The sequence below is a fragment of the Meleagris gallopavo genome, chromosome 27, assembly GCF_905368555.1.
Source record: "Meleagris gallopavo chromosome 27, MGAL_WU_HG_1.1, whole genome shotgun sequence".
NCBI lineage: Eukaryota > Metazoa > Chordata > Aves > Galliformes > Phasianidae > Meleagris > Meleagris gallopavo.
Window position 1 is genome coordinate 1,477,324 of NC_139430.1, and position 25,647 is coordinate 1,502,970.

Below are 25,647 nucleotides of genomic sequence, written 5' to 3' on the forward strand. Positions count from 1 at the left end.
GGGATCAGGTGTGGTGAGAACTATTGAAGATAGGTGGATGGTTGGACTCATTGATCTTGTAGGTCTTTTCCAACCTTGGTGTTCCTGTGATTCTGTGATTCTGCTTTGAGCCTGAGCTCATGCGGTAGATCTACAGAGCAGCACGACTTGGCAGAGCGGTCCCACTGCACAGCTGAGGAGGATGGGCAAGGGAGTGTGGTCAGCACCGTCCTCCTCTCCGTTCCTTCCACAGCTCCCAAAGCCCCACCAAAAGGACCCCTCTGCCATATCTACTTTAAGCACACCCACAGTACGAAGGAAAACCTGGGATCCTTATCAGCAGGATTTACTCAACCTCAGCTGTCACAAAAGCACCTGGTACTTATTTGAAAGAACAACAAAGAGAGGGAGAAGGCATTTGCGAATGCAGGAAAACTTTATTGTTCCCAGATCATAAGGAGACGGGGATAGAGGAGAAAAGCCCAGCCAGGTTCATGTTGAAGTCCATGGAAGAAGAGGAATGGGCAGGAGAACTGGGCAAAGCATGCAAAGGTGCCAGCACTACCATCTGCTCAGGCCTCAGCCGTAGCTGGAGATGCTCAGCACTCCTCAACACTCCAGGCCCAGGTGTTCAGGAATGAGTTGATGCTAGTGATGCTGGGAGCAGGCAGGGCCTGTTTAGCAGGGCCCGCAGGTGTTCCAGAGCTTCCTGCTGTAGCGGGGCAAGGGGCAGGGGCTGCAGGCAGGAGAAGCGTAGGGTCTGCCAAAGGTGCAGAGGCCCCCCGAGCCCTGAGTGGCCCCGGCGCCGTAGAGGCCCCCCAGCCCCAGGGAGCCCCCAAAGGCGGGTGCTCCAGAGGAGCCCACCACGGCTTGCTGGGGGAAGGAGCTGAGGATGGGGCCGGGGAAGGTGACGACGACGGGCGGTGGCTGGATGAAGGCCGTTGAGTCGGGGCACTGGCGCGCGCACAGCTCGTTGCAGCTCTCAGCGATGGGCTGGGGCACGGCAACGCTGGTTTTTGGTGGGCACAGGTCGTAGCAAGACATCTTGGTGTGATGGGATGGAGCTCTGAAGAGGGCAGACAGTGTCACACAGCGGCAGATGGCAGCAAGTCAGGCACAGCCCAGGCACAGGCCTGTGTCTGGAGCAGAAGTGCTCTTGGACTTACCCTGTTCCCAAGGAGAAGGAGGCCAGAGCAGTGCTTGGCAGAGCTCCTCTCAGTCCCAGCTTTTATCCAGGATGAGACACGACTCATCACCTGCTGGGCCAATGGGCAGAGGTGGCACTCCCTGATGTTGAAGCCAGGCTGGCCTGCTCCCACTCTCCCTCTGTCAGCAGCCCCTCGCTGGACCAGTACAGGCCTCTTTACTGCATTCCCTCCTCTTCCTGCTTCGTGAACTGACTGTGTAGTGCTCAGCAGGTAATGACTGAGAGGAGTGCCTTTGATTTGGTATTTCATCACCTCGCGCCTCTGCAGGTAACAAGAATAGAGTATTTGTCACTCAGACGCTGGCTTGCAGGAGGTCTGGGCCAGACCTTCTCCTTTCCCAGTGCTTTGACCTGCTCCTCCCTGAGGCTTTGCACAGGTGGCATGTGGACACAGCAAAACTATGCCCCTGGGGAAGTGCTGTGGCATGCAAGGAACTGCCACTCAGCACTTGTCACCTTCCCTTCTCTCTTACACAGGCAGGGGATGAGAGGGCAGAAGGCCTAATTTGCCCATTAGCAGAGGGCTGGCCAGCGTCCGAGCAGGGTAATTGTAGGGGCTGAGGGAGTGGGTGTGGGCAGCCAAGGAAACAAGATCAGCAAAACTGCCCCATGGTACGCACATGAGAGATTGGGGTTTGGCCGCTGATAGCCACGTGCCCCCACCACAGCCAGCTCCTCTCCATGTTCACCAGCCCCCATAAAAGCACTGCCCTGTGTGAGCACCAGCATCCACCACTGCTTCCTGGCTCAGCTTGGGGAAAGGGTGAGTGACTGGCCCTCCTGTGGCTGGCTCTGGAGTGGGTCTCCCAGGCAGGAGAGCAAGGTGCTGCAACAACGACAGAGGCTATGGTCCTGCTGCATGTAGAGCAGTCCCTAGTCACTCGCTTTGTTCTGCTAGGGCATCGTCTCTCTCACGCTTCATCTTGTGGCTTTCCATTGCAGGCTCATCTCTCTCACACCAAGATGTCTTGCTACGACCTGTGCCCACCAAAAACCAGCGTTGCCGTGCCCCAGCCCATCGCTGAGAGCTGCAACGAGCTGTGCGCGCGCCAGTGCCCCGACTCAACGGCCTTCATCCAGCCACCGCCCGTCGTCGTCACCTTCCCCGGCCCCATCCTCAGCTCCTTCCCCCAGCAAGCTGTGGTGGGCTCCTCCGGAGCACCCGCCTTTGGGGGCTCCCTGGGGCTGGGGGGCCTCTACGGCGCCGGGGCCACTCAGGGCTCGGGGGGCCTCTGCACCTTTGGCAGACCCTACGCTTCTCCTGCCTGCAGCCCCTGCCCCTTGCCCCTCTACAGCAGGAAGCTCTGGGACACCTGTGGGCCCTGCTAAACCCAGCCGCAAGACTCCTCTCCTCTTCCTTCCTCATTCTCCGTGCTGATCTGTGATGCCCACTTTGTCTTTTATGGCCCTGAACTGGGCCCTGTGCTGGCCACTGCCTTGAAGATGCCTCAAGAAACACTGCTCCTGAAGGCCCAGGCACCTCCTTCCTGCCTTGGACTGCAGTACGTCTTTATCTTGTGTCCTTTCCTGTCTTTACAATAAAATTAATATGCATCCAATGTTTGAATCTTGGGCTTTTCTTCCTGGGCACAATGGCTGCCCCAGGGCTCCCTTCTCCCACGCATAGGCCCCACACCTGGCCCCAAACTGGCTCTCAGCCCCCAGCTTAGCCAGTCAGTGTTTCCATGGGTCAAAGACCCTGGCCATGCCACCTCTGACCCACGCTGCGCTGCTGCTCATCTCAATTAGCCCTGTCTGAATGTAGGATTCTCCCTGACCAGCAGGAAGTGTCCCAGCATGCAATCTGAGACCTGCTATCCGCCCTCCTGGGTGGGTCTTTGCCAACTCCCTTGGCCTCAGCAATATCCCCTCCATGCCCAATCTGAAGGCTCAGATTAAGTTGTGAGGAAACTTCTTGAAAATCATCCTCTCCAAGTGCGCGTTCAAGCTGTGCTGCCAACAGCCACTACAGACAATTACTGGGTATCATAAAATCAAGGGGAATCCATCCCAAAGATAAAGGCTCCAACACCTGACACTACTGATTGAAACTTTCTTCCTGGACATTGACCACACTACTATCCTGGAGAGCATCTGTGCTTATCTACGCTCTCATTGGAGAGATTATTCCTAACAGCATAGGTAATGTTCCTCTCATGAAGCATTAAGACTTTCCCTCACACTCCATCGTTTACGTAGCTAAACACTGAGCTGAATTTCTAACAAATAAGAGAATACACAGTCAAAAATGCATAGAGTAAAAAGAGGTATTTCTCATTATCTCCTCTACTAAGTTTACTTTAAAACTTCTGTCACCTGCATCTTCTCCTCTTCAGGCTGTTTTCTTCCTCAAATGCATTCAATCGTAGCCTAGATTCAGATTTTTTCACAAGATCTCAAGTGACTCACTCATTCCTCAGAGGAAAACAATGACTCCAGAGACACGTCTGACAATAGAGGGGTCAGAGCTTTACGTCACCCAGCCCAACATAGGCCTCGCTGCTGATAAGTTGGAGATCCAGTGATTCACCCCATTCTAGAACAAGTGGTCCCCACATAACCTGTGGTCCCAGCACATCTGCTTTGATACCACTGATGAACTTAATTCACGTGCCACCAGCAGGCTGATTTGTGAATGGCTGTCAGCACATTCTGATACCAGAAAGATCAAGACAGGTGATCAATACTCAGCCTGCTTCCAGGTTATGGCTGATGCCATTCACATTCCTAGTGATCACAGCCTCAGGGCACATTTGAGGCTCACGTTTCCCTTTTGTGGCCCCTGCAAACATCTGTTTCTGTAAGGCTGTATTCCAGCCAGGAACTGGCAGTGCAATAAGCAAGGGCAGTATTTTCCAGTGACCACTCTCCAGCCTCCCCTGTGCTTATTTATTTGTTTGTTTGTTTGTTTGTTTAACTACCTGAATGGAGGTTGTGGTGAGCCGGGGGTGAGCCTCTTCTCTTGCGTAAGTGGTGATAGGACTAGAAAGAATGGCTTCCAGCTGTGCCAGGGGAGATTTACGCTGGACGTTAGGAAAAACTAGTTCTCTGAAAGAGTGGTCAGGCAGTGCAATGGTCTGCCCAGGGAGGTGGTGGGCTGTCTGAACCTGGAGGTGTTCAAAGAACATTTGGACGCTGTGTTGAGGGATCAGGTGTGGTGAGAACTATTTAAGATAGGTGGATGGTTGGACTCATTGATCTTGTAGGTCTTTTCCAACCTTGGTGTTCCTGTGATTCTGTGATTCTGCTTTGAGCCTGAGCTCCTGCTGTAGATCTACAGAGCAGCACGACTTGGCAGAGCGGTCCCACTGCACAGCTGAGGAGGATGGGCAAGGGAGTGTGGTCAGCACCGTCCTCCTCTCCGTTCCTTCCACAGCTCCCAAAGCCCCACCAAAAGGACCCCTCTGCCATATCTACTTTAAGCACACCCACAGTACGAAGGAAAACCTGGGATCCTTATCAGCAGGATTTACTCAACCTCAGCTGTCACAAAAGCACCTGGTACTTATTTGAAAGAACAACAAAGAGAGGGAGAAGGCATTTGCGAATGCAGGAAAACTTTATTGTTCCCAGAACATAAGGAGACGGGGATAGAGGAGAAAAGCCCAGCCAGGTTCATGTTGAAGTCCATGGAAGAAGAGGAATGGGCAGGAGAACTGGGCAAAGCATGCAAAGGTGCCAGCACTACCATCTGCTCAGGTCTCTGCCATAGCTGGAGATGCTCAGCACTCCTCAACACTCCAGGCCCAGGAGTTCAGGCATGTGAGGACGAAGGTGATGCTGGGAGCAGGCAGGGCCTGAGTTTAGCAGGGCCCGCAGGTGTTCCAGAGCTTCCTGCTGTAGCGGGGCAAGGGGCAGGGGCTGCAGGCAGGAGAAGCGTAGGGTCTGCCAAAGGTGCAGAGGCCCCCCGAGCCCTGAGTGGCCCCGGCGCCGTAGAGGCCCCCCAGCCCCAGGGAGCCCCCAAAGGCGGGTGCTCCGGAGGAGCCCACCACGGCTTGCTGGGGGAAGGAGCTGAGGATGGGGCCGGGGAAGGTGACGACGACGGGCGGTGGCTGGATGAAGGCCGTTGAGTCGGGGCACTGGCGCGCGCACAGCTCGTTGCAGCTCTCAGCGATGGGCTGGGGCACGGCAACGCTGGTTTTTGGTGGGCACAGGTCGTAGCAAGACATCTTGGTGTGATGGGATGGAGCTCTGCAAGAGGGCAGACAGTGTCACACAGCGGCAGATGGCAGCAAGTCAGGCACAGCCCAGGCACAGGCCTGTGTCTGGAGCAGAAGTGCTCTTGGACTTACCCTGTTCCCAAGGAGAAGGAGGCCAGAGCAGTGCTTGGCAGAGCTCCTCTCAGTCCCAGCTTTTATCCAGGATGAGACACGACTCATCACCTGCTGGGCCAATGGGCAGAGGTGGCACTCCCTGATGTTGAAGCCAGGCTGGCCTGCTCCCACTCTCCCTCTGTCAGCAGCCCCTCGCTGGACCAGTACAGGCCTCTTTACTGCATTCCCTCCTCTTCCTGCTTCGTGAACTGACTGTGTAGTGCTCAGCGGGTAATGACTGAGAGGAGTGCCTTTGATTTGGTATTTCATCACCTCGCGCCTCTGCAGGTAACAAGAATAGAGTATTTGTCACTCAGACGCTGGCTTGCAGGAGGTCTGGGCCAGACCTTCTCCTTTCCCAGTGCTTTGACCTGCTCCTCCCTGAGGCTTTGCACAGGTGGCATGTGGACACAGCAAAACTATGCCCCTGGGGAAGTGCTGTGGCATGCAAGGAACTGCCACTCAGCACTTGTCACCTTCCCTTCTCTCTTACACAGGCAGGGGATGAGAGGGCAGAAGGCCTAATTTGCCCATTAGCAGAGGGCTGGCCAGCGTCCGAGCAGGGTAATTGTAGGGGCTGAGGGAGTGGGTGTGGGCAGCCAAGGAAACAAGATCAGCAAAACAGCCCCATGGTACGCACATGAGAGATTGGGGTTTGGCCGCTGATAGCCACGTGCCCCCACCACAGCCAGCTCCTCCCCATGTTCACCAGCCCCCATAAAAGCACTGCCCTGTGTGAGCACCAGCATCCACCACTGCTTCCTGGCTCAGCTTGGGGAAAGGGTGAGTGACTGGCCCTCCTGTGGCTGGCTCTGGAGTGGGTCTCCCAGGCAGGAGAGCAAGGTGCTGCAACAACGACAGAGGCTATGGTCCTGCTGCATGTAGAGCAGTCCCTAGTCACTCGCTTTGTTCTGCTAGGGCATCGTCTCTCTCACGCTTCATCTTGTGGCTTTCCATTGCAGGCTCATCTCTCTCTCACCAAGATGTCTTGCTACGACCTGTGCCCACCAAAAACCAGCGTTGCCGTGCCCCAGCCCATCGCTGAGAGCTGCAACGAGCTGTGCGCGCGCCAGTGCCCCGACTCAACGGCCTTCATCCAGCCACCGCCCGTTGTCGTCACCTTCCCCGGCCCCATCCTCAGCTCCTTCCCCCAGCAAGCCGTGGTGGGCTCCTCCGGAGCACCCGCCTTTGGGGGCTCCCTGGGGCTGGGGGGCCTCTACGGCGCCGGGGCCACTCAGGGCTCGGGGGGCCTCTGCACCTTTGGCAGACCCTACGCTTCTCCTGCCTGCAGCCCCTGCCCCTTGCCCCGCTACAGCAGGAAGCTCTGGGACACCTGTGGGCCCTGCTAAACCCAGCCCAAGACTCCTCTCCTCTTCCTTCCTCATTCTCCGTGCTGAATGCCCATGTCTTTTCTGGGCCCTGTGCTGGCCACTGCCTTGAAGATGCCTCAAGAAACACTGCTCCTGAAGGCCCAGGCACCTCCTTCCTGCCTTGGACTGCAGTATGTCTTTATCTTGTGTCCTTTCCTGTCTTTACAATAAAATTAATATGCATCCAATGTTTGAATCTTGGGCTTTTCTTCCTGGGCACAATGGCTGCCCCAGGGCTCCCTTCTCCCACGCACAGGCCCCACACCTGGCCCCAAACTGGCTCTCAGCCCCCAGCTTAGCCAGTCAGTGTTTCCATGGGTCAAAGACCCTGGGCATGCCACCTCTGACCCACGCTGCGCTGCTGCTCATCTCAATTAGCCCTGTCTGAATGTAGGATTCTCCCTGACCAGCAGGAAATGTCCCAGCATGCAATCTGAGACCTGCTATCCGCCCTCCTGGGTGGGTCTTTGCCAACTCCCTTGGCCTCAGCAATATCCCCTCCATGCCCAATCTGAAGGCGCAGATTAAGTTGTGAGGAAACTTCTTGAAAATCATCCTCTCCAAGTGCGCGTTCAAGCTGTGCTGCCAACAGCCACTACAGACAATTATTGGGTATCATGAATTAGAAGGGAACCCATCCCAAAGATAAAGGCTCCAACACCTGACACTACTGATTGAAACTTTCTTCCTGGACATTGACCACACTACTTCCCTGGAGAGCATCTGTGCTTGTCCATCCTCTCATTGCAGAGATTTTTCTTAAGAACACAGTTAGTTAAACTTCCCCTCATTAAGCATTAAGCCATTCCCTTACATCTCACCTCCTTGCATAGCAAAACATTGAACTGAATTTCTAACAAATTACAGAGGACACAGTCAAAAATGCTTCTAGTAAAGAGCAGATATTTCTTGTTATCTCCTCTTCTAACTTCGTCTTAAAGCTTCTGTCACCTGGATCTTCTGCTCTTCAGGCCACGTTCCTCCTCAACTGCATTCAGTGCAGTAATCATAGCCCTGATCCAGACTTTCCCTCAAAGATCACAAGTGACTCACTCAGTCCTCAGAGGAAAAAGATGACCCAGAGAAATCCTTCACCGCAGAGGGATCAGAGCTTCAGACGCTCCACCTGGCTTCTGCTGAGTTTTAGAGCTAGTGATTCGCCCCATTCTAGAACAAGTAGTTACCAACTATGCCACAGACACAGCCCCCCCACTTCGATGCTACTTATGAATTTAATCTGCAGGCCCCCAGCTGACTTGTGAATGGATGTCAGCATTGCCTAACACCAGAATGATCTAGACATCTGACCCATTCTCAGCCTTCTTCCAGATTATGGCTGATGCCATCCACTTTCCCAGTGATCACAGCCTCAAGGCATATGGCTGTGTCATGCTCCACTCTTGCGGCAACCTGCCCATGTTGGTTTCTTAAGGCAGTTTTCCAGCCAGCTACTGGCAGAGCAATAAGCAAGAGCAGTATTTCCAAACGACCACTCCGCAGCCTCCCCTGTGCTTTGTTCCAGAGCTCATGCGGTGCTTCTACAGAGCAGCATGACTTGGTGGGGCAGGTCCCACTGCACAGCTGAGGAGGATGGGCAAGAGAGAACGTGGTCAGCACCATCCTGCTCTGTCCTTTCCCCAACTCCCTCAGCCCCACCAAAAAGCCCCCTCTGCCATATCTATTTTAAACACTCCCACAGGAGGAAGGAAAACCTGAGATCCACATCAGCAGGATTTGCCTGACCTCAGCTGTCACAAAAGCACCTGGTACTTATTTGAAAAAACAACAAAGAGAGGGAGAAGTCATTTGCGGATGCAGGAAAACTTTATTGTTCCCAGATCATAGAGGAGAAAAGCCCAGCCAGGTTCACGTTGAAGTCCATGGAAGAAGAGGAATGGGCAGGAGAACTGGGCAAAGCATGCAAAGGAGCCAGTACTGCCAGCTGCTCAGGCCTCAGCCGTAGCTAGAGATGCCCAGCACTCCTCAACACTCCAGGCCCAGGAGTTTGAGCACGATGGAATGCTGGTGATGCTGGGAGCAGGCAGGGCCTGAGTTTAGCAGGGGCCACAGGTGTCCCAGAGCTTCCTGCTGTAGCGGGGCAAGGGGCAGGGGCTGCAGGCAGGAGAAGCGTAGGGTCTGCCAAAGGTGCAGAGGCCCCCCGAGCCCTGAGTGGCCCCGGCGCCGTAGAGGCCCCCCAGCCCCAGGGAGCCCCCAAAGGCGGGTGCTCCGGAGGAGCCCACCACGGCTTGCTGGGGGAAGGAGCTGAGGATGGGGCCGGGGAAGGTGACGACGACGGGCGGTGGCTGGATGAAGGCCGTTGAGTCGGGGCACTGGCGCGCGCACAGCTCGTTGCAGCTCTCAGCGATGGGCTGGGGCACGGCAACGCTGGTTTTTGGTGGGCTCAGGTCGTAGCAAGACATCTTAGTGTGAGAGAGATTTCCCTGCAAAGCAAACCTACAAGAGGTTGAAGTTGTGAGTGAAAAGCTGTCCTGGCAGAGCAGATCCTCTTATCATGGGCTTCCCTGCACTCAGCAGGGCTGGAGACTCTGCCATTGCTGCCCAGCCATAGTCAGCCCTCAATCCCCCGCTCTTCTGACTGGGAAGCCCACTCCAGCCCCTACCGGAGGATGTCCAGCCACTCACCCTTTTTGCGAGCTGAGCCAGGCAAGAGAGCTGAATGCCAGCACTCACCCAGGGCAGCACTTTTATGGGGGCTGGTGTGCATGGGGAGGAGCTGTCCGTGAGGGGGGCACGTGGACCTCAGCAGCCAAACTCCAAACTCCTCCCTGCATGCCACGGGGATGTTTTGCTGATGCTGTTGCCTCAGCAGCCCCGACCTGCTCTCTCAGCCCCTCCAATTACCCCACTCAGACACTCACCATCCCACTGCTAATCAGCAAATTAGCCCTGCTGCCCTCTCATCCTCTGTCTATCTTAGAGGGCAGGGAGTGTGACACAGGCTGAGTGGCAGCACCCTGAGTGCCACAGCTTGTTCCCAAGTATCTGATGTCTCACTGGTCCCATGCCACCTCCTCCGAGCGACGAGCAGAATAGTTCTTTGGGGATAGGAGAAATCTTAGCCAAAGTCTCCCGCACACCGGAACCTGAGTGATGAATGCACATTTGTTATCTGCAGAGGGGCAAGATGACGAAACACCAAATCAAAGGCGCTCATCTCGGTCACAGCTGGCTCAGCATTACACGTTTGGTCCACGAAGCAGAAATGTGAGGGAAGGCAGCAAAGGGTCCTGAACTGGTTGAGCCACAGGCTGCTGACTCAGGGAGGGCAGGGGCAGGAAAGCCCGGCCTCGGCATCAGGGAGTGCCACCTCTACCCATTGGCCCAGCATTTAATGAGCCATGTTCCAGCCTGGATAAAAGCTGGGCCCATATGGGAATCTCCAAAACACAGCTCTGACCACCATCTCCTTGAGAACAGGGTAAGTCCAAGAGCACTTCTCCTGCCCAAACCTGGGCCTTCTTCAGGCCCCTGTGCCTGGGGCACAGCCACACGCTGCTGTGTGATACTGTCTGCCCCCTTGCAGAGCTCCATCCCATCACACCAAGATGTCTTGCTACGACCTGTGCCCACCAAAAACCAGCGTTGCCGTGCCCCAGCCCATCGCTGAGAGCTGCAACGAGCTGTGCGCGCGCCAGTGCCCCGACTCAACGGCCTTCATCCAGCCACCGCCCGTCGTCGTCACCTTCCCCGGCCCCATCCTCAGCTCCTTCCCCCAGCAAGCCGTGGTGGGCTCCTCCGGAGCACCCGCCTTTGGGGGCTCCCTGGGGCTGGGGGGCCTCTATGGCGCCGGGGCCACTCAGGGCTCGGGGGGCCTCTGCACCTTTGGCAGACCCTACGCCTCTCCTGCCTGCAGCCCCTGCCCCTTGCCCCGCTACAGCAGGAAGCTCTGGAACACCTGCGGGCCCTGCTAAACCCAGCCGCAAGACTCCTCTCCTCTTCCTTCCTCATTCTCTGTGCTGATCTGTGATGCCCACTTTGTCTTTTATGGCCCTGAACTGGGCCCTGTGCTGGCCACTGCCTTGAAGATGCCTCAAGAAACACTGCTCCTGAAGGCCCAGGCACCTCCTTCCTGCCTTGGACTGCAGTACGTCTTTATCTTGTGTCCTTTCCTGTCTTTACAATAAAATTAATATGCATCCAATGTTTGAATCTTGGGCTTCTCTTCCTGGGCACAATGGCTGCCCCAGGGCTCCCTTCTCCCATGCATAGGCCCCACACCTGGCCCCAAACTGGCTCTCAGCCCCCAGCTTAGCCAGTCTGTGTTTCCATGGGTCAAAGACCTCTGGCTCACACTGCGCTGTTGCCCATCTACATGAGCCCTGTCTGAATGTAGGATTCTCCCTGACCAGCAGGAAATGTCCCAGCATGCAATCTGAGACCTGCTATCCGCCCTCCTGGGTGGGTCTTTGCCAACTCCCTTGGCCTCAGCAATATCCCCTCCATGCCCAATCTGAAGGCGCAGATTAAGTTGTGAGGAAACTTCTTGAAAATCATCCTCTCCAAGTGCGCGTTCAAGCTGTGCTGCCAACAGCCACTACAGACAATTACTGGGTATCATAAAATCAAAGGGAATCCATCCCAAAGATAAAGGCTCCAACACCTGACAACGCAGATTGAAACTTTCTTCCTGGACATTGACCACACTACTATCCTGGAGAGCATCTGTGCTTATCTATCCTCTCATTGGAGAGATTATTCCTAACAGCATAGGTAATGTTCCTCTCATGAAGCATTAAGACTTTCCCTCACACGCCATCGTTTACGTAGCTAAACACTGAGCTGAATTTCTAACAAATAAGAGATTACACAGTCAAAAATGCATAGAGTAAAAAGAGGTATTTCTCATTATCTCCTCTACTAAGTTTACTTTAAAACTTCTGTCACCTGCATCTTCTCCTCTTCAGGCTGTTTTCTTCCTCAAATGCATTCAATCGTAGCTTAGATTCAGACTTTTTCACAAGATCTCAAGTGACTCACTCATTCCTCAGAGGAAAACAATGACTCCAGAGACACGTCTGACAATAGAGGGGTCAGAGCTTTACATCACCCAGCCCAACATAGGCCTCGCTGCTGATAAGCTGGAGATCCAGTGATTCACCCCATTCTAGAACAAGTGGTCCCCACATAACCTGTGGTCCCAGCACATCTGCTTTGATACCACTGATGAACTTAATTCACGTGCCACCAGCAGGCTGATTTGTGAATGGCTGTCAGCACATTCTGATACCAGGAAGATCAAGACAGGTGATCAATACTCAGCCTGCTTCCAGGTTATGGCTGATGCCATTCACATTCCTAGTGATCACAGCCTCAGGGCACATTTGAGGCTCACGTTTCCCTTTTGTGGCCCCCTGCAAACATCTGTTTCTGTAAGGCTGTATTCCAGCCAGGAACTGGCAGTGCAATAAGCAAGGGCAGTATTTTCCAGTGACCACTCTCCAGCCTCCCCTGTGCTTATTTATTTGTTTGTTTGTTTGTTTGTTTAACTACCTGAATGGAGGTTGTGGTGAGCCGGGGATGAGCCTCTTCTCTTGCGTAAGTGGTGATAGGACTAGAAAGAATGGCTTCCAGCTGTGCCAGGGGAGATTTACGCTGGACGTTAGGAAAAACTAGTTCTTTGACAGAGTGGTCAGGCAGTGCAATGGTCTGCCCAGGGAGGTGGTGGGCTGTCTGAACCTGGAGGTGTTCAAAGAACGTTTGGACGCTGTGTTGAGGGATCAGGTGTGGTGAGAACTATTGAAGATAGGTGGATGGTTGGACTCATTGATCTTGTAGGTCTTTTCCAACCTTGGTGTTCCTGTGATTCTGTGATTCTGCTTTGAGCCTGAGCTCATGCGGTAGATCTACAGAGCAGCACGACTTGGCAGAGCGGTCCCACTGCACAGCTGAGGAGGATGGGCAAGGGAGTGTGGTCAGCACCGTCCTCCTCTCCGTTCCTTCCACAGCTCCCAAAGCCCCACCAAAAGGACCCCTCTGCCATATCTACTTTAAGCACACCCACAGTACGAAGGAAAACCTGGGATCCTTATCAGCAGGATTTACTCAACCTCAGCTGTCACAAAAGCACCTGGTACTTATTTGAAAGAACAACAAAGAGAGGGAGAAGGCATTTGCGAATGCAGGAAAACTTTATTGTTCCCAGATCATAAGGAGATGGGGATAGAGGAGAAAAGCCCAGCCAGGTTCATGTTGAAGTCCATGGAAGAAGAGGAATGGGCAGGAGAACTGGGCAAAGCATGCAAAGGTGCCAGCACTACCATCTGCTCAGGCCTCAGCCGTAGCTGGAGCTGCTCAGCACTCCTCAACACTCCAGGCCCAGGTGTTCAGGAATGAGTTGATGCTAGTGATGCTGGGAGCAGGCAGGGCCTGTTTAGCAGGGCCCGCAGGTGTTCCAGAGCTTCCTGCTGTAGAGGGGCAAGGGGCAGGGGCTGCAGGCAGGAGAAGCGTAGGGTCTGCCAAAGGTGCAGAGGCCCCCCGAGCCCTGAGTGGCCCCGGCGCCGTAGAGGCCCCCCAGCCCCAGGGAGCCCCCAAAGGCGGGTGCTCCGGAGGAGCCCACCACGGCTTGCTGGGGGAAGGAGCTGAGGATGGGGCCGGGGAAGGTGACGACGACGGGCGGTGGCTGGATGAAGGCCGTTGAGTCGGGGCACTGGCGTGCGCACAGCTCGTTGCAGCTCTCAGCGATGGGCTGGGGCACGGCAACGCTGGTTTTTGGTGGGCACAGGTCGTAGCAAGACATCTTGGTGTGATGGGATGGAGCTCTGAAGAGGGCAGACAGTGTCACACAGCGGCAGATGGCAGCAAGTCAGGCACAGCCCAGGCACAGGCCTGTGTCTGGAGCAGAAGTGCTCTTGGACTTACCCTGTTCCCAAGGAGAAGGAGGCCAGAGCAGTGCTTGGCAGAGCTCCTCTCAGTCCCAGCTTTTATCCAGGATGAGACACGACTCATCACCTGCTGGGCCAATGGGCAGAGGTGGCACTCCCTGATGTTGAAGCCAGGCTGGCCTGCTCCCACTCTCCCTCTGTCAGCAGCCCCTCGCTGGACCAGTACAGGCCTCTTTACTGCATTCCCTCCTCTTCCTGCTTCGTGAACTGACTGTGTAGTGCTCAGCGGGTAATGACTGAGAGGAGTGCCTTTGATTTGGTATTTCATCACCTCGCGCCTCTGCAGGTAACAAGAATAGAGTATTTGTCACTCAGACGCTGGCTTGCAGGAGGCCTGGGCCAGACCTTCTCCTTTCCCAGTGCTTTGACCTGCTCCTCCCTGAGGCTCTGCACAGGTGGCATGTGGACACAGCAAAACTATGCCCCTGGGGAAGTGCTATGGTATGCAAGGAACTGCCACTCAGCACTTGTCACTTTCCCTTCTCTCTTACACAGGCAGGGGATGAGAGGGCAGAAGGCCTAATTTGCCCATTAGCAGAGGGCTGGCCAGCGTCCGAGCAGGGTAATTGTAGGGGCTGAGGGAGTGGGTGTGGGCAGCCAAGGAAACAAGATCAGCAAAACAGCCCCATGGTACGCACATGAGAGATTGGGGTTTGGCCGCTGATAGCCACGTGCCCCCACCACAGCCAGCTCCTCCCCATGTTCACCAGCCCCATAAAAGCACTGCCCTGTGTGAGCACCAGCATCCACCACTGCTTCCTGGCTCAGCTTGGGGAAAGGGTGAGTGACTGGCCCTCCTGTGGCTGGCTCTGGAGTGGGTCTCCCAGGCAGGAGAGCAAGGTGCTGCAACAATGACAGAGGCTATGGTCCTGCTGCATGTAGAGCAGTCCCTAGTCACTCGCTTTGTTCTGCTAGGGCATCGTCTCTCTCACGCTTCATCTTGTGGCTTTCCATTGCAGGCTCATCTCTCTCACCAAGATGTCTTGCTACGACCTGTGCCCACCAAAAACCAGCGTTGCCGTGCCCCAGCCCATCGCTGAGAGTTGCAACGAGCTGTGCGCGCGCCAGTGCCCCGACTCAACGGCCTTCATCCAGCCACCGCCCGTTGTCGTCACCTTCCCCGGCCCCATCCTCAGCTCCTTCCCCCAGCAAGCCGTGGTGGGCTCCTCCGGAGCACCCGCCTTTGGGGGCTCCCTGGGGCTGGGGGGCCTCTACGGTGCCGGGGCCACTCAGGGCTCGGGGGGCCTCTGCACCTTTGGCAGACCCTACGCTTCTCCTGCCTGCAGCCCCTGCCCCTTGCCCCGCTACAGCAGGAAGTTCTGGGACACCTGTGGGCCCTGCTAAACCCAGCCGCAAGACTCCTCTCCTCTTCCTTCCTCATTCTCTATGCTGATCTGTGATGCCCACTTTGTCTTTTATGGCCCTGAACTGGGCCCTGTGCTGGCCACTGCCTTGAAGATGCCTCAAGAAACACTGCTCCTGAAGGCCCAGGCACCTCCTTCCTGCCTTGGACTGCAGTACGTCTTTATCTTGTGTCCTTTCCTGTCTTTACAATAAAATTAATATGCATCCAATGTTTGAATCTTGGGCTTTTCTTCCTGGGCACAATGGCTGCCCCAGGGCTCCCTTCTCCCACGCACAGGCCCCACACCTGGCCCCAAACTGGCTCTCAGCCCCCAGCTTAGCCAGTCAGTGTTTCCATGGGTCAAAGACCCTGGCCATGCCACCTCTGACCCACGCTGCGCTGCTGCTCATCTCAATTAGCCCTGTCTGAATGTAGGATTCTCCCTGACCAGCAGGAAATGTCCCAGCATGCAATCTGAGACCTGCTATCCGCCCTCCTGGGTGGGTCTTTGCCAACTCCCTTGGCCTCAGCAATATCCCCTCCATGCCCAATCTGAAGGCGCAGATTAAGTTGTGAGGAAACTTCTTGAAAATCATCCTCTCCAAGTGCGCGTTCAAGCTGTGCTGCCAACAGCCACTACAGACAATTATTGGGTATCATGAATTAGAAGGGAACCCATCCCGAAGATAAAGGCTCCAACACCTGACACTACTGATTGAAACTTTCTTCCTGGACATTGACCACACTACTTCCCTGGAGAGCATCTGTGCTTGTCCATCCTCTCATTGCAGAGATTTTTCTTAAGAACACAGTTAGTTAAACTTCCCCTCATTAAGCATTAAGCCATTCCCTTACATCTCACCTCCTTGCATAGCAAAACACTGATCTGAATTTCTAACAAATTACAGAGGACACAGTCAAAAATGCTTCTAGTAAAGAGCAGATATTTCTTGTTATCTCCTCTTCTAACTTCGTCTTAAAGCTTCTGTCATCTGGATCTTCTGCTCTTCAGGCCACGTTCCTCCTCAACTGCATTCAGTGCAGTAATCATAGCCCTGATCCAGACTTTCCCTCAAAGATCACAAGTGACTCACTCAGTCCTCAGAGGAAAAAGATGACCCAGAGAAATCCTTCACCGCAGAGGGATCAGAGCTTCAGACGCTCCACCTGGCTTCTGCTGAGTTTTAGAGCTAGTGATTCTCCCCATTCTAGAACAAGTAGTTACCAACTATGCCACGGACACAGTCCCCCCACTTCGATGCTACTTATGAATTTAATCTGTAGGCCCCCAGCTGACTTGTGAATGGATGTCAGCATTGCCTAACACCAGAATGATCTAGACATCTGACCCATTCTCAGCCTTCTTCCAGATTATGGCTGATGCCATCCACTTTCCCAGTGATCACAGCCTCAAGGCATATGGCTGTGTCATGCTCCACTCTTGCGGCAACCTGCCCATGTTGGTTTCTTAAGGCAGTTTTCCAGCCAGCTACTGGCAGAGCAATAAGCAAGAGCAGTATTTCCAAACGACCACTCCGCAGCCTCCCCTGTGCTTTGTTCCAGAGCTCATGCGGTGCTTCTACAGAGCAGCATGACTTGGTGGGGCAGGTCCCACTGCACAGCTGAGGAAGATGGGCAAGAGAGAACGTGGTCAGCACCATCCTGCTCTGTCCTTTCCCCAACTCCCTCAGCCCCACCAAAAAGCCCCCTCTGCCATATCTATTTTAAACACTCCCACAGGAGGAAGGAAAACCTGAGATCCACATCAGCAGGATTTGCCTGACCTCAGCTGTCACAAAAGCACCTGGTACTTATTTGAAAAAACAACAAAGAGAGGGAGAAGTCATTTGCGGATGCAGGAAAACTTTATTGTTCCCAGATCATAGAGGAGAAAAGCCCAGCCAGGTTCACATTGAAGTCCATGGAAGAAGAGGAATGGGCAGGAGAACTGGGCAAAGCATGCAAAGGAGCCAGTACTGCCAGCTGCTCAGGCCTCAGCCGTAGCTAGAGATGCCCAGCACTCCTCAACACTCCAGGCCCAGGAGTTTGAGCACGATGGAATGCTGGTGATGCTGGGAGCAGGCAGGGCCTGAGTTTAGCAGGGGCCACAGGTGTCCCAGAGCTTCCTGCTGTAGTGGGGCAAGGGGCAGGGGCTGCAGGCAGGAGAAGTGTAGGGTCTGCCAAAGGTGCAGAGGCCCCCCGAGCCCTGAGTGGCCCCGGCGCCATAGAGGCCCCCCAGCCCCAGGGAGCCCCCAAAGGCGGGTGCTCCGGAGGAGCCCACCACGGCTTGCTGGGGGAAGGAGCTGAGGATGGGGCCGGGGAAGGTGACGACGACGGGCGGTGGCTGGATGAAGGCCGTTGAGTCGGGGCACTGGCGCGCGCACAGCTCGTTGCAGCTCTCAGCGATGGGCTGGGGCACGGCAACGCTGGTTTTTGGTGGGCACAGGTCGTAGCAAGACATCTTGGTGTGAGAGAGATTTCCCTGCAAAGCAAACCTACAAGAGGTTGAAGTTGTGAGTGAAAAGCTGTCCTGGCAGAGCAGATCCTCTTATCATGGGCTTCCCTGCACTCAGCAGGGCTGGAGACTCTGCCATTGCTGCCCAGCCATAGTCAGCCCTCAATCCCCCGCTCTTCTGACTGGGAAGCCCACTCCAGCCCCTACCGGAGGATGTCCAGCCACTCACCCTTTTTGCGAGCTGAGCCAGGCAAGAGAGCTGAATGCCAGCACTCACCCAGGGCAGCACTTTTATGGGGGCTGGTGTGCATGGGGAGGAGCTGTCCGTGAGGGGGGCACGTGGACCTCAGCAGCCAAACTCCAAACTCCTCCCTGCATGCCACGGGGATGTTTTGCTGATGCTGTTGCCTCAGCAGCCCCGACCTGCTCTCTCAGCCCCTCCAATTACCCCACTCAGACACTCACCATCCCACTGCTAATCAGCAAATTAGCCCTGCTGCCCTCTCATCCTCTGTCTATCTTAGAGGGCAGGGAGTGTGACACAGGCTGAGTGGCAGCACCCTGAGTGCCACAGCTTGTTCCCAAGTATCTGATGTCTCACTGGTCCCATGCCACCTCCTCCGAGCGACGAGCAGAATAGTTCTTTGGGGATAGGAGAAATCTTAGCCAAAGTCTCCCGCACACCGGAACCTGAGTGATGAATGCACATTTGTTATCTGCAGAGGGGCAAGATGACGAAACACCAAATCAAAGGCGCTCATCTCGGTCACAGCTGGCTCAGCATTACACGTTTGGTCCACGAAGCAGAAATGTGAGGGAAGGCAGCAAAGGGTCCTGAACTGGTTGAGCCACAGGCTGCTGACTCAGGGAGGGCAGGGGCAGGAAAGCCCGGCCTCGGCATCAGGGAGTGCCACCTCTACCCATTGGCCCAGCATTTAATGAGCCATGTTCCAGCCTGGATAAAAGCTGGGCCCATATGGGAATCTCCAAAACACAGCTCTGACCACCATCTCCTTGAGAACAGGGTAAGTCCAAGAGCACTTCTCCTGCCCAAACCTGGGCCTTCTTCAGGCCCCTGTGCCTGGGGCACAGCCACACGCTGCTGTGTGACACTGTCTGCCCCCTTGCAGAGCTCCATCCCTCACACCAAGATGTCTTGCTACGACCTGTGCCCACCAAAAACCAGCGTTGCCGTGCCCCAGCCCATCGCTGAGAGCTGCAACGAGCTGTGCGCGCGCCAGTGCCCCGACTCAACGGCCTTCATCCAGCCACCGCCCGTCGTCGTCACCTTCCCCGGCCCCATCCTCAGCTCCTTCCCCCAGCAAGCCGTGGTGGGCTCCTCCGGAGCACCCGCCTTTGGGGGCTCCCTGGGGCTGGGGGGCCTCTATGGCGCCGGGGCCACTCAGGGCTCGGGGGGCCTCTGCACCTTTGGCAGACCCTACGCTTCTCCTGCCTGCAGCCCCTGCCCCTTGCCCCGCTACAGCAGGAAGCTCTGGAACACCTGCGGGCCCTGCTAAACCCAGCCGCAAGACTCCTCTCCTCTTCCTTCCTCATTCTCCGTGCTGATCTGTGATGCCCACTTTGTCTTTTATGGCCCTGAACTGGGCCCTGTGCTGGCCACTGCCTTGAAGATGCCTCAAGAAACACTGCTCCTGAAGGCCCAGGCACCTCCTTCCTGCCTTGGACTGCAGTACGTCTTTATCTTGTGTCCTTTCCTGTCTTTACAATAAAATTAATATGCATCCAATGTTTGAATCTTGGGCTTTTCTTCCTGGGCACAATGGCTGCCCCAGGGCTCCCTTCTCCCATGCATAGGCCCCACACCTGGCCCCAAACTGGCTCTCAGCCCCCAGCTTAGCCAGTCTGTGTTTCCATGGGTCAAAGACCCTGGCCATGCCACCTCTGGCTCACACTGCGCTGTTGCCCATCTACATGAGCCCTGTCTGAATGTAGGATTCTCCCTGACCAGCAGAAAATGTGCCAGCATGGCATCTGGGACCTGCTAGCCGCCCTCCTGGGTGGGTCTTTGCCAACTCCCTTGGCCTCAGCAATATCCCCTCCATGCCCAATCTGAAGGCGCAGATTAAGTTGTGAGGAAACTTCTTGAAAATCATCCTCTCCAAGTGCGCGTTCAAGCTGTGCTGCCAACAGCCACTACAGACAATTATTGGGTATCATGAATTAGAAGGGAACCCATACCAAAGATAAAGGCTCCAACACCTGACACCGCAGATTGAAACTTTCTTCCTGGACATTGACCACACTACTATCCTGGAGAGCATCTGTGCTTATCTATGCTCTCATTGGAGAGATTATTCCTAACAGCATAGGTAATGTTCCTCTGATGAAGCATTAAGACTTTCCCTCACACGCCATCGTTTACGTAGCTAAACACTGAGCTGAATTTCTAACAAATAAGAGAATACACAGTCAAAAATGCATAGAGTAAAAAGAGGTATTTCTCATTATCTCCTCTACTAAGTTTACTTTAAAACTTCTGTCACCTGCATCTTCTCCTCTTCAGGCTGTTTTCTTCCTCAAATGCATTCAATCATAGCCTAGATTCAGACTTTTTCACAAGATCTCAAGTGACTCACTCATTCCTCAGAGGAAAACAATGACTCCAGAGACACGTCTGACAATAGAGGGGTCAGAGCTTTACGTCACCCAGCCCAACATAGGCCTCGCTGCTGATAAGTTGGAGATCCAGTGATTCACCCCATTCTAGAACAAGTGGTCCCCACATAACCTGTGGTCCCAGCACATCTGCTTTGATACCACTGATGAACTTAATTCACGTGCCACCAGCAGGCTGATTTGTGAATGGCTGTCAGCACATTCTGATACCAGGAAGATCAAGACAGGTGATCAATACTCAGCCTGCTTCCAGGTTATGGCTGATGCCATTCACATTCCTAGTGATCACAGCCTCAGGGCACATTTGAGGCTCACGTTTCCCTTTTGTGGCCCCCTGCAAACATCTGTTTCTGTAAGGCTGTATTCCAGCCAGGAACTGGCAGTGCAATAAGCAAGGGCAGTATTTTCCAGTGACCACTCTCCAGCCTCCCCTGTGCTTATTTATTTGTTTGTTTGTTTGTTTGTTTAACTACCTGAATGGAGGTTGTGGTGAGCCGGGGGTGAGCCTCTTCTCTTGCGTAAGTGGTGATAGGACTAGAAAGAATGGCTTCCAGCTGTGCCAGGGGAGATTTACGCTGGACGTTAGGAAAAAATAGTTCTCTGAAAGAGTGGTCAGGCAGTGCAATGGTCTGCCCAGCGAGGTGGTGGGCTGTCTGAACCTGGAGGTGTTCAAAGAACGTTTGGACGCTGTGTTGAGGGATCAGGTGTGGTGAGAACTATTGAAGATAGGTGGATGGTTGGACTCATTGATCTTGTAGGTCTTTTCCAACCTTGGTGTTCCTGTGATTCTGTGATTCTGCTTTGAGCCTGAGCTCCTGCTGTAGATCTACAGAGCAGCACGACTTGGCAGAGCGGTCCCACTGCACAGCTGAGGAGGATGGGCAAGGGAGTGTGGTCAGCACCGTCCTCCTCTCCGTTCCTTCCACAGCTCCCAAAGCCCCACCAAAAGGACCCCTCTGCCATATCTACTTTAAGCACACCCACAGTACGAAGGAAAACCTGGGATCCTTATCAGCAGGATTTACTCAACCTCAGCTGTCACAAAAGCACCTGGTACTTATTTGAAAGAACAACAAAGAGAGGGAGAAGGCATTTGCGAATGCAGGAAAACTTTATTGTTCCCAGATCATAAGGAGACGGGGATAGAGGAGAAAAGCCCAGCCAGGTTCATGTTGAAGTCCATGGAAGAAGAGGAATGGGCAGGAGAACTGGGCAAAGCATGCAAAGGTGCCAGCACTACCATCTGCTCAGGCCTCAGCCATAGCTGGAGATGCTCAGCACTCCTCAACACTCCAGGCCCAGGTGTTCAGGCATGTGAGGACGAAGGTGATGCTGAGAGCAGGCAGGGCCTGTTTAGCAGGGCCCGCAGGTGTTCCAGAGCTTCCTGCTGTAGAGGGGCAAGGGGCAGGGGCTGCAGGCAGGAGAAGCGTAGGGTCTGCCAAAGGTGCAGAGGCCCCCCGAGCCCTGAGTGGCCCCGGCGCCGTAGAGGCCCCCCAGCCCCAGGGAGCCCCCAAAGGCGGGTGCTCCGGAGGAGCCCACCACGGCTTGCTGGGGGAAGGAGCTGAGGATGGGGCCGGGGAAGGTGACGACGACGGGTGGTGGCTGGATGAAGGCCGTTGAGTCAGGGCACTGGCGCGCGCACAGCTCGTTGCAGCTCTCAGCGATGGGCTGGGGCACGGCAACGCTGGTTTTTGGTGGGCACAGGTCGTAGCAAGACATCTTGGTGTGATGGGATGGAGCTCTGAAGAGGGCAGACAGTGTCACACAGCGGCAGATGGCAGCAAGTCAGGCACAGCCCAGGCACAGGCCTGTGTCTGGAGCAGAAGTGCTCTTGGACTTACCCTGTTCCCAAGGAGAAGGAGGCCAGAGCAGTGCTTGGCAGAGCTCCTCTCAGTCCCAGCTTTTATCCAGGATGAGACACGACTCATCACCTGCTGGGCCAATGGGTAGAGGTGGCACTCCCTGATGTTGAAGCCAGGCTGGCCTGCTCCCACTCTCCCTCTGTCAGCAGCCCCTCGCTGGACCAGTACAGGCCTCTTTACTGCATTCCCTCCTCTTCCTGCTTCGTGAACTGACTGTGTAGTGCTAAGCGGGTAATGACTGAGAGGAGTGCCTTTGATTTGGTATTTCATCACCTCGCGCCTCTGCAGGTAACAAGAATAGAGTATTTGTCACTCAGACGCTGGCTTGCAGGAGGTCTGGGCCAGACCTTCTCCTTTCCCAGTGCTTTGACCTGCTCCTCCCTGAGGCTTTGCACAGGTGGCATGTGGACACAGCAAAACTATGCCCCTGGGGAAGTACTGTGGTATGCAAGGAACTGCCACTCAGCACTTGTCACCTTCCCTTCTCTCTTACACAGGCAGGGGATGAGAGGGCAGAAGGCCTAATTTGCCCATTAGCAGAGGGCTGGCCAGCGTCCGAGCAGGGTAATTGTAGGGGCTGAGGGAGTGGGTGTGGGCAGCCAAGGAAACAAGATCAGCAAAACTGCCCCATGGTACGCACATGAGAGATTGGGGTTTGGCCGCTGATAGCCACGTGCCCCCACCACAGCCAGCTCCTCTCCATGTTCACCAGCCCCCATAAAAGCACTGCCCTGTGTGAGCACCAGCATCCACCACTGCTTCCTGGCTCAGCTTGGGGAAAGGGTGAGTGACTGGCCCTCCTGTGGCTGGCTCTGGAGTGGGTCTCCCAGGCAGGAGAGCAAGGTGCTGCAACAACGACAGAGGCTATGGTCCTGCTGCATGTAGAGCAGTCCCTAGTCACTCGCTTTGTTCTGCTAGGGCATCGTCTCTCTCACACTTCATCTTGTGGCTTTCCATTGCAGGCTCATCTCTCTCACACCAAGATGTCTTGCTACGACCTGTGCCCACCAAAAACCAGCGTTGCCGTGCCCCAGCCCATCGCTGAGAGCTGCAACGAGCTGTGTGCGCGCCAGTGCCCCGACTCAACGGCCTTCATCCAGCCACCGCCCGTCGTCGTCACCTTCCCCGGCCCCATCCTCAGCTCCTTCCCCCAGCAAGCTGTGGTGGGCTCCTCCGGAGCACCCGCCTTTGGGGGCTCCCTGGGGCTGGGGGGCCTCTACGGCGCCGGGGCCACTCAGGGATCGGGGGGCCTCTGCACCTTTGGCAGACCCTACGCTTCTTTTGCCTGCAGCCCCTGCCCCTTGCCCCGCTACAGCAGGAAGCTCTGGGACACCTGTGGGCCCTGCTAAACCCAGCCGCAAGACTCCTCTCCTCTTCCTTCCTCATTCTCCATGCTGATCTGTGATGCCCACTTTGTCTTTTATGGCCCTGAACTGGGCCCTGTGCTGGCCACTGCCTTGAAGATGCCTCAAGAAACACTGCTCCTGAAGGCCCAGGCACCTCCTTCCTGCCTTGGACTGCAGTACGTCTTTATCTTGTGTCCTTTCCTGTCTTTACAATAAAATTAATATGCATCCAATGTTTGAATCTTGGGCTTTTCTTCCTGGGCACAATGGCTGCCCCAGGGCTCCCTTCTCCCACGCACAGGCCCCACACCTGGCCCCAAACTGGCTCTCAGCCCCCAGCTTAGCCAGTCTGTGTTTCCATGGGTCAAAGACCCTGGCCATGCCACCTCTGGCTCACACTGTGCTGTTGCCCATCTACATGAGCCCTGTCTGAATGTAGGATTCTCCCTGACCAGCAGAAAATGTGCCAGCATGGCATCTGAGACCTGCTAGCCGCCCTCTTGGGTGGGTCTTTGCCAACTCCCTTGGCCTCAGCAATATCCCCTCCATGCCCAATCTGAAGGCGCAGATTAAGTTGTGAGGAAACTTCTTGAAAATCATCCTCTCCAAGTGCGCGTTCAAGCTGTGCTGCCAACAGCCACTACAGACAATTACTGGGTATCATAAAATCAAAGGGAACCCATACCAAAGATAAAGGCTCCAACACCTGACACCGCAGATTGAAACTTTCTTCCTGGACATTGACCACACTACTATCCTGGAGAGCATCTGTGCTTATCTACGCTCTCATTGGAGAGATTATTCCTAACAGCATAGGTAATGTTCCTCTCATGAAGCATTAAGACTTTCCCTCACACGCCATCGTTTACGTAGCTAAACACTGAGCTGAATTTCTAACAAATAAGAGAATACACAGTCAAAAATGCATAGAGTAAAAAGAGGTATTTCTCATTATCTCCTCTACTAAGTTTACTTTAAAACTTCTGTCACCTGCATCTTCTCCTCTTCAGGCTGTTTTCTTCCTCAAATGCATTCAATCGTAGCCTAGATTCAGATTTTTTCACAAGATCTCAAGTGACTCACTCATTCCTCAGAGGAAAACAATGACTCCAGAGACACGTCTGACAATAGAGGGGTCAGAGCTTTACGTCACCCAGCCCAACATAGGCCTCGCTGCTGATAAGTTGGAGATCCAGTGATTCACCCCATTCTAGAACAAGTGGTCCCCACATAACCTGTGGTCCCAGCACATCTGCTTTGATACCACTGATGAACTTAATTCACGTGCCACCAGCAGGCTGATTTGTGAATGGCTGTCAGCACATTCTGATACCAGAAAGATCAAGACAGGTGATCAATACTCAGCCTGCTTCCAGGTTATGGCTGATGCCATTCACATTCCTAGTGATCACAGCCTCAGGGCACATTTGAGGCTCACGTTTCCCTTTTGTGGCCCCTGCAAACATCTGTTTCTGTAAGGCTGTATTCCAGCCAGGAACTGGCAGTGCAATAAGCAAGGGCAGTATTTTCCAGTGACCACTCTCCAGCCTCCCCTGTGCTTATTTATTTGTTTGTTTGTTTGTTTGTTTAACTACCTGAATGGAGGTTGTGGTGAGCCGGGGGTGAGCCTCTTCTCTTGCGTAAGTGGTGATAGGACTAGAAAGAATGGCTTCCAGCTGTGCCAGGGGAGATTTACGCTGGACGTTAGGAAAAACTAGTTCTCTGAAAGAGTGGTCAGGCAGTGCAATGGTCTGCCCAGGGAGGTGGTGGGCTGTCTGAACCTGGAGGTGTTCAAAGAACATTTGGACGCTGTGTTGAGGGATCAGGTGTGGTGAGAACTATTGAAGATAGGTGGATGGTTGGACTCATTGATCTTGTAGGTCTTTTCCAACCTTGGTGTTCCTGTGATTCTGTGATTCTGCTTTGAGCCTGAGCTCCTGCTGTAGATCTACAGAGCAGCACGACTTGGCAGAGCGGTCCCACTGCACAGCTGAGGAGGATGGGCAAGGGAGTGTGGTCAGCACCGTCCTCCTCTCCGTTCCTTCCACAGCTCCCAAAGCCCCACCAAAAGGACCCCTCTGCCATATCTACTTTAAGCACACCCACAGTACGAAGGAAAACCTGGGATCCTTATCAGCAGGATTTACTCAACCTCAGCTGTCACAAAAGCACCTGGTACTTATTTGAAAGAACAACAAAGAGAGGGAGAAGGCATTTGCGAATGCAGGAAA

General features: G+C 54.6%; 12 protein-coding genes across 17 annotated transcripts; 6 read left to right on the forward strand and 6 right to left on the reverse strand.

The window, feature by feature from the left end:
• Positions 1–593: 593 nt before the first annotated feature.
• On the reverse strand, positions 594–1,189 carry LOC104916560 (feather keratin 3-like). The gene has a single exon (XM_010727591.3). The coding sequence runs from the start codon at positions 1,021–1,023 to the stop codon at positions 658–660; it is 366 nt and encodes a 121-aa protein (XP_010725893.2). The 5' UTR covers positions 1,024–1,189; the 3' UTR covers positions 594–657.
• Positions 1,190–1,867: 678 nt separating this feature from the next.
• Positions 1,868–2,515, forward strand: LOC104915606 (feather keratin 3-like). Of its 2 annotated transcripts, none has more exons than XM_085209920.1 (2): positions 1,868–1,949; positions 2,085–2,515. In XM_085209920.1, the coding sequence occupies exons 1-2, from the start codon at positions 1,868–1,870 to the stop codon at positions 2,513–2,515; spliced, it is 513 nt and encodes a 170-aa protein (XP_085066046.1). The 2 variants fall into 2 exon arrangements, with proteins under 2 accessions (XP_085066046.1, XP_010724822.2); XM_010726520.3 differs by having other exon boundaries at positions 1,881–1,949; positions 2,129–2,515.
• A 2,474-nt stretch (positions 2,516–4,989) lies between these two features.
• Positions 4,990–5,355, reverse strand: LOC146542705 (feather keratin 3-like). The gene has a single exon (XM_085209936.1). It carries the CDS (start codon positions 5,353–5,355, stop codon positions 4,990–4,992), a length of 366 nt encoding a protein of 121 aa, XP_085066062.1.
• An 845-nt stretch (positions 5,356–6,200) lies between these two features.
• LOC104915611 (feather keratin 3-like) lies at positions 6,201–6,848 on the forward strand. Of its 2 annotated transcripts, none has more exons than XM_085209921.1 (2): positions 6,201–6,282; positions 6,418–6,848. In XM_085209921.1, the coding sequence occupies exons 1-2, from the start codon at positions 6,201–6,203 to the stop codon at positions 6,846–6,848; spliced, it is 513 nt and encodes a 170-aa protein (XP_085066047.1). The 2 variants fall into 2 exon arrangements, with proteins under 2 accessions (XP_085066047.1, XP_085066048.1); XM_085209922.1 differs by having other exon boundaries at positions 6,214–6,282; positions 6,462–6,848.
• A 2,075-nt stretch (positions 6,849–8,923) lies between these two features.
• Positions 8,924–9,594, reverse strand: LOC104917257 (scale keratin-like). 2 transcript variants are annotated; one of them, XM_085209927.1, is made up of 2 exons: positions 9,509–9,594; positions 8,924–9,323 (listed from the first exon to the last, which is right to left on the reverse strand). In XM_085209927.1, exons 1-2 carry the CDS (start codon positions 9,592–9,594, stop codon positions 8,924–8,926), a joined length of 486 nt encoding a protein of 161 aa, XP_085066053.1. The 2 variants fall into 2 exon arrangements, with proteins under 2 accessions (XP_085066053.1, XP_085066054.1); XM_085209928.1 differs by lacking the exon at positions 9,509–9,594 and having other exon boundaries at positions 8,924–9,304.
• A 594-nt stretch (positions 9,595–10,188) lies between these two features.
• Positions 10,189–10,801, forward strand: LOC146542706 (feather keratin 3-like). Its single transcript, XM_085209967.1, has 2 exons — positions 10,189–10,308; positions 10,376–10,801. The coding sequence occupies exon 2, from the start codon at positions 10,436–10,438 to the stop codon at positions 10,799–10,801; it is 366 nt and encodes a 121-aa protein (XP_085066093.1). The 5' UTR covers positions 10,189–10,308; positions 10,376–10,435.
• A 2,459-nt stretch (positions 10,802–13,260) lies between these two features.
• Positions 13,261–13,626, reverse strand: LOC146542707 (feather keratin 3-like). Its single transcript, XM_085209938.1, has one exon. It carries the CDS (start codon positions 13,624–13,626, stop codon positions 13,261–13,263), a length of 366 nt encoding a protein of 121 aa, XP_085066064.1.
• An 861-nt stretch (positions 13,627–14,487) lies between these two features.
• On the forward strand, positions 14,488–15,115 carry LOC100543747 (feather keratin 3-like). The gene is made up of 2 exons (XM_085209940.1): positions 14,488–14,555; positions 14,731–15,115. The coding sequence occupies exon 2, from the start codon at positions 14,750–14,752 to the stop codon at positions 15,113–15,115; it is 366 nt and encodes a 121-aa protein (XP_085066066.1). The 5' UTR covers positions 14,488–14,555; positions 14,731–14,749.
• A 2,096-nt stretch (positions 15,116–17,211) lies between these two features.
• Positions 17,212–17,882, reverse strand: LOC146542708 (feather keratin 3-like). 2 transcript variants are annotated; one of them, XM_085209929.1, is made up of 2 exons: positions 17,797–17,882; positions 17,212–17,611 (listed from the first exon to the last, which is right to left on the reverse strand). In XM_085209929.1, the coding sequence occupies exons 1-2, from the start codon at positions 17,880–17,882 to the stop codon at positions 17,212–17,214; spliced, it is 486 nt and encodes a 161-aa protein (XP_085066055.1). The 2 variants fall into 2 exon arrangements, with proteins under 2 accessions (XP_085066055.1, XP_085066056.1); XM_085209930.1 differs by having other exon boundaries at positions 17,212–17,598; positions 17,801–17,869.
• An 840-nt stretch (positions 17,883–18,722) lies between these two features.
• LOC146542709 (feather keratin 3-like) lies at positions 18,723–19,088 on the forward strand. Its single transcript, XM_085209941.1, has one exon. The coding sequence runs from the start codon at positions 18,723–18,725 to the stop codon at positions 19,086–19,088; it is 366 nt and encodes a 121-aa protein (XP_085066067.1).
• Positions 19,089–21,561: 2,473 nt separating this feature from the next.
• On the reverse strand, positions 21,562–21,927 carry LOC146542710 (feather keratin 3-like). Its single transcript, XM_085209942.1, has one exon. It carries the CDS (start codon positions 21,925–21,927, stop codon positions 21,562–21,564), a length of 366 nt encoding a protein of 121 aa, XP_085066068.1.
• Positions 21,928–22,771: 844 nt separating this feature from the next.
• LOC146542711 (feather keratin 3-like) lies at positions 22,772–23,419 on the forward strand. 2 transcript variants are annotated; one of them, XM_085209923.1, is made up of 2 exons: positions 22,772–22,853; positions 22,989–23,419. In XM_085209923.1, exons 1-2 carry the CDS (start codon positions 22,772–22,774, stop codon positions 23,417–23,419), a joined length of 513 nt encoding a protein of 170 aa, XP_085066049.1. The 2 variants fall into 2 exon arrangements, with proteins under 2 accessions (XP_085066049.1, XP_085066051.1); XM_085209925.1 differs by having other exon boundaries at positions 22,785–22,853; positions 23,033–23,419.
• The last annotated feature ends 2,228 nt before the right edge of the window (positions 23,420–25,647 follow it).

What these genes read in the sequence shown, in the direction of transcription:
- LOC104916560 (XM_010727591.3), bottom strand. Translation starts at nt 1,023, where the DNA reads ATGTCTTGCTACGACCTGTGCCCACCAAAAACCAGCGTTGCCGTGCCC.
- LOC104915606 (XM_085209920.1), top strand. Translation starts at nt 1,868, where the DNA reads ATGTTCACCAGCCCCCATAAAAGCACTGCCCTGTGTGAGCACCAGCAT. An exon ending in TGGCTCAGCTTGGGGAAAGG is followed by an intron (nt 1,950 to 2,084) that starts GTGAGTGACTGG and finishes TTGTTCTGCTAG; the next exon opens with GGCATCGTCTCTCTCACGCT.
- LOC146542705 (XM_085209936.1), bottom strand. Translation starts at nt 5,355, where the DNA reads ATGTCTTGCTACGACCTGTGCCCACCAAAAACCAGCGTTGCCGTGCCC.
- LOC104915611 (XM_085209921.1), top strand. Translation starts at nt 6,201, where the DNA reads ATGTTCACCAGCCCCCATAAAAGCACTGCCCTGTGTGAGCACCAGCAT. An exon ending in TGGCTCAGCTTGGGGAAAGG is followed by an intron (nt 6,283 to 6,417) that starts GTGAGTGACTGG and finishes TTGTTCTGCTAG; the next exon opens with GGCATCGTCTCTCTCACGCT.
- LOC104917257 (XM_085209927.1), bottom strand. Translation starts at nt 9,594, where the DNA reads ATGCACACCAGCCCCCATAAAAGTGCTGCCCTGGGTGAGTGCTGGCAT. An exon ending in TCAGCTCGCAAAAAGGGTGA is followed by an intron (nt 9,324 to 9,508) that starts GTGGCTGGACAT and finishes AACCTCTTGTAG; the next exon opens with GTTTGCTTTGCAGGGAAATC.
- LOC146542706 (XM_085209967.1), top strand. Translation starts at nt 10,436, where the DNA reads ATGTCTTGCTACGACCTGTGCCCACCAAAAACCAGCGTTGCCGTGCCC.
- LOC146542707 (XM_085209938.1), bottom strand. Translation starts at nt 13,626, where the DNA reads ATGTCTTGCTACGACCTGTGCCCACCAAAAACCAGCGTTGCCGTGCCC.
- LOC100543747 (XM_085209940.1), top strand. Translation starts at nt 14,750, where the DNA reads ATGTCTTGCTACGACCTGTGCCCACCAAAAACCAGCGTTGCCGTGCCC.
- LOC146542708 (XM_085209929.1), bottom strand. Translation starts at nt 17,882, where the DNA reads ATGCACACCAGCCCCCATAAAAGTGCTGCCCTGGGTGAGTGCTGGCAT. An exon ending in TCAGCTCGCAAAAAGGGTGA is followed by an intron (nt 17,612 to 17,796) that starts GTGGCTGGACAT and finishes AACCTCTTGTAG; the next exon opens with GTTTGCTTTGCAGGGAAATC.
- LOC146542709 (XM_085209941.1), top strand. Translation starts at nt 18,723, where the DNA reads ATGTCTTGCTACGACCTGTGCCCACCAAAAACCAGCGTTGCCGTGCCC.
- LOC146542710 (XM_085209942.1), bottom strand. Translation starts at nt 21,927, where the DNA reads ATGTCTTGCTACGACCTGTGCCCACCAAAAACCAGCGTTGCCGTGCCC.
- LOC146542711 (XM_085209923.1), top strand. Translation starts at nt 22,772, where the DNA reads ATGTTCACCAGCCCCCATAAAAGCACTGCCCTGTGTGAGCACCAGCAT. An exon ending in TGGCTCAGCTTGGGGAAAGG is followed by an intron (nt 22,854 to 22,988) that starts GTGAGTGACTGG and finishes TTGTTCTGCTAG; the next exon opens with GGCATCGTCTCTCTCACACT.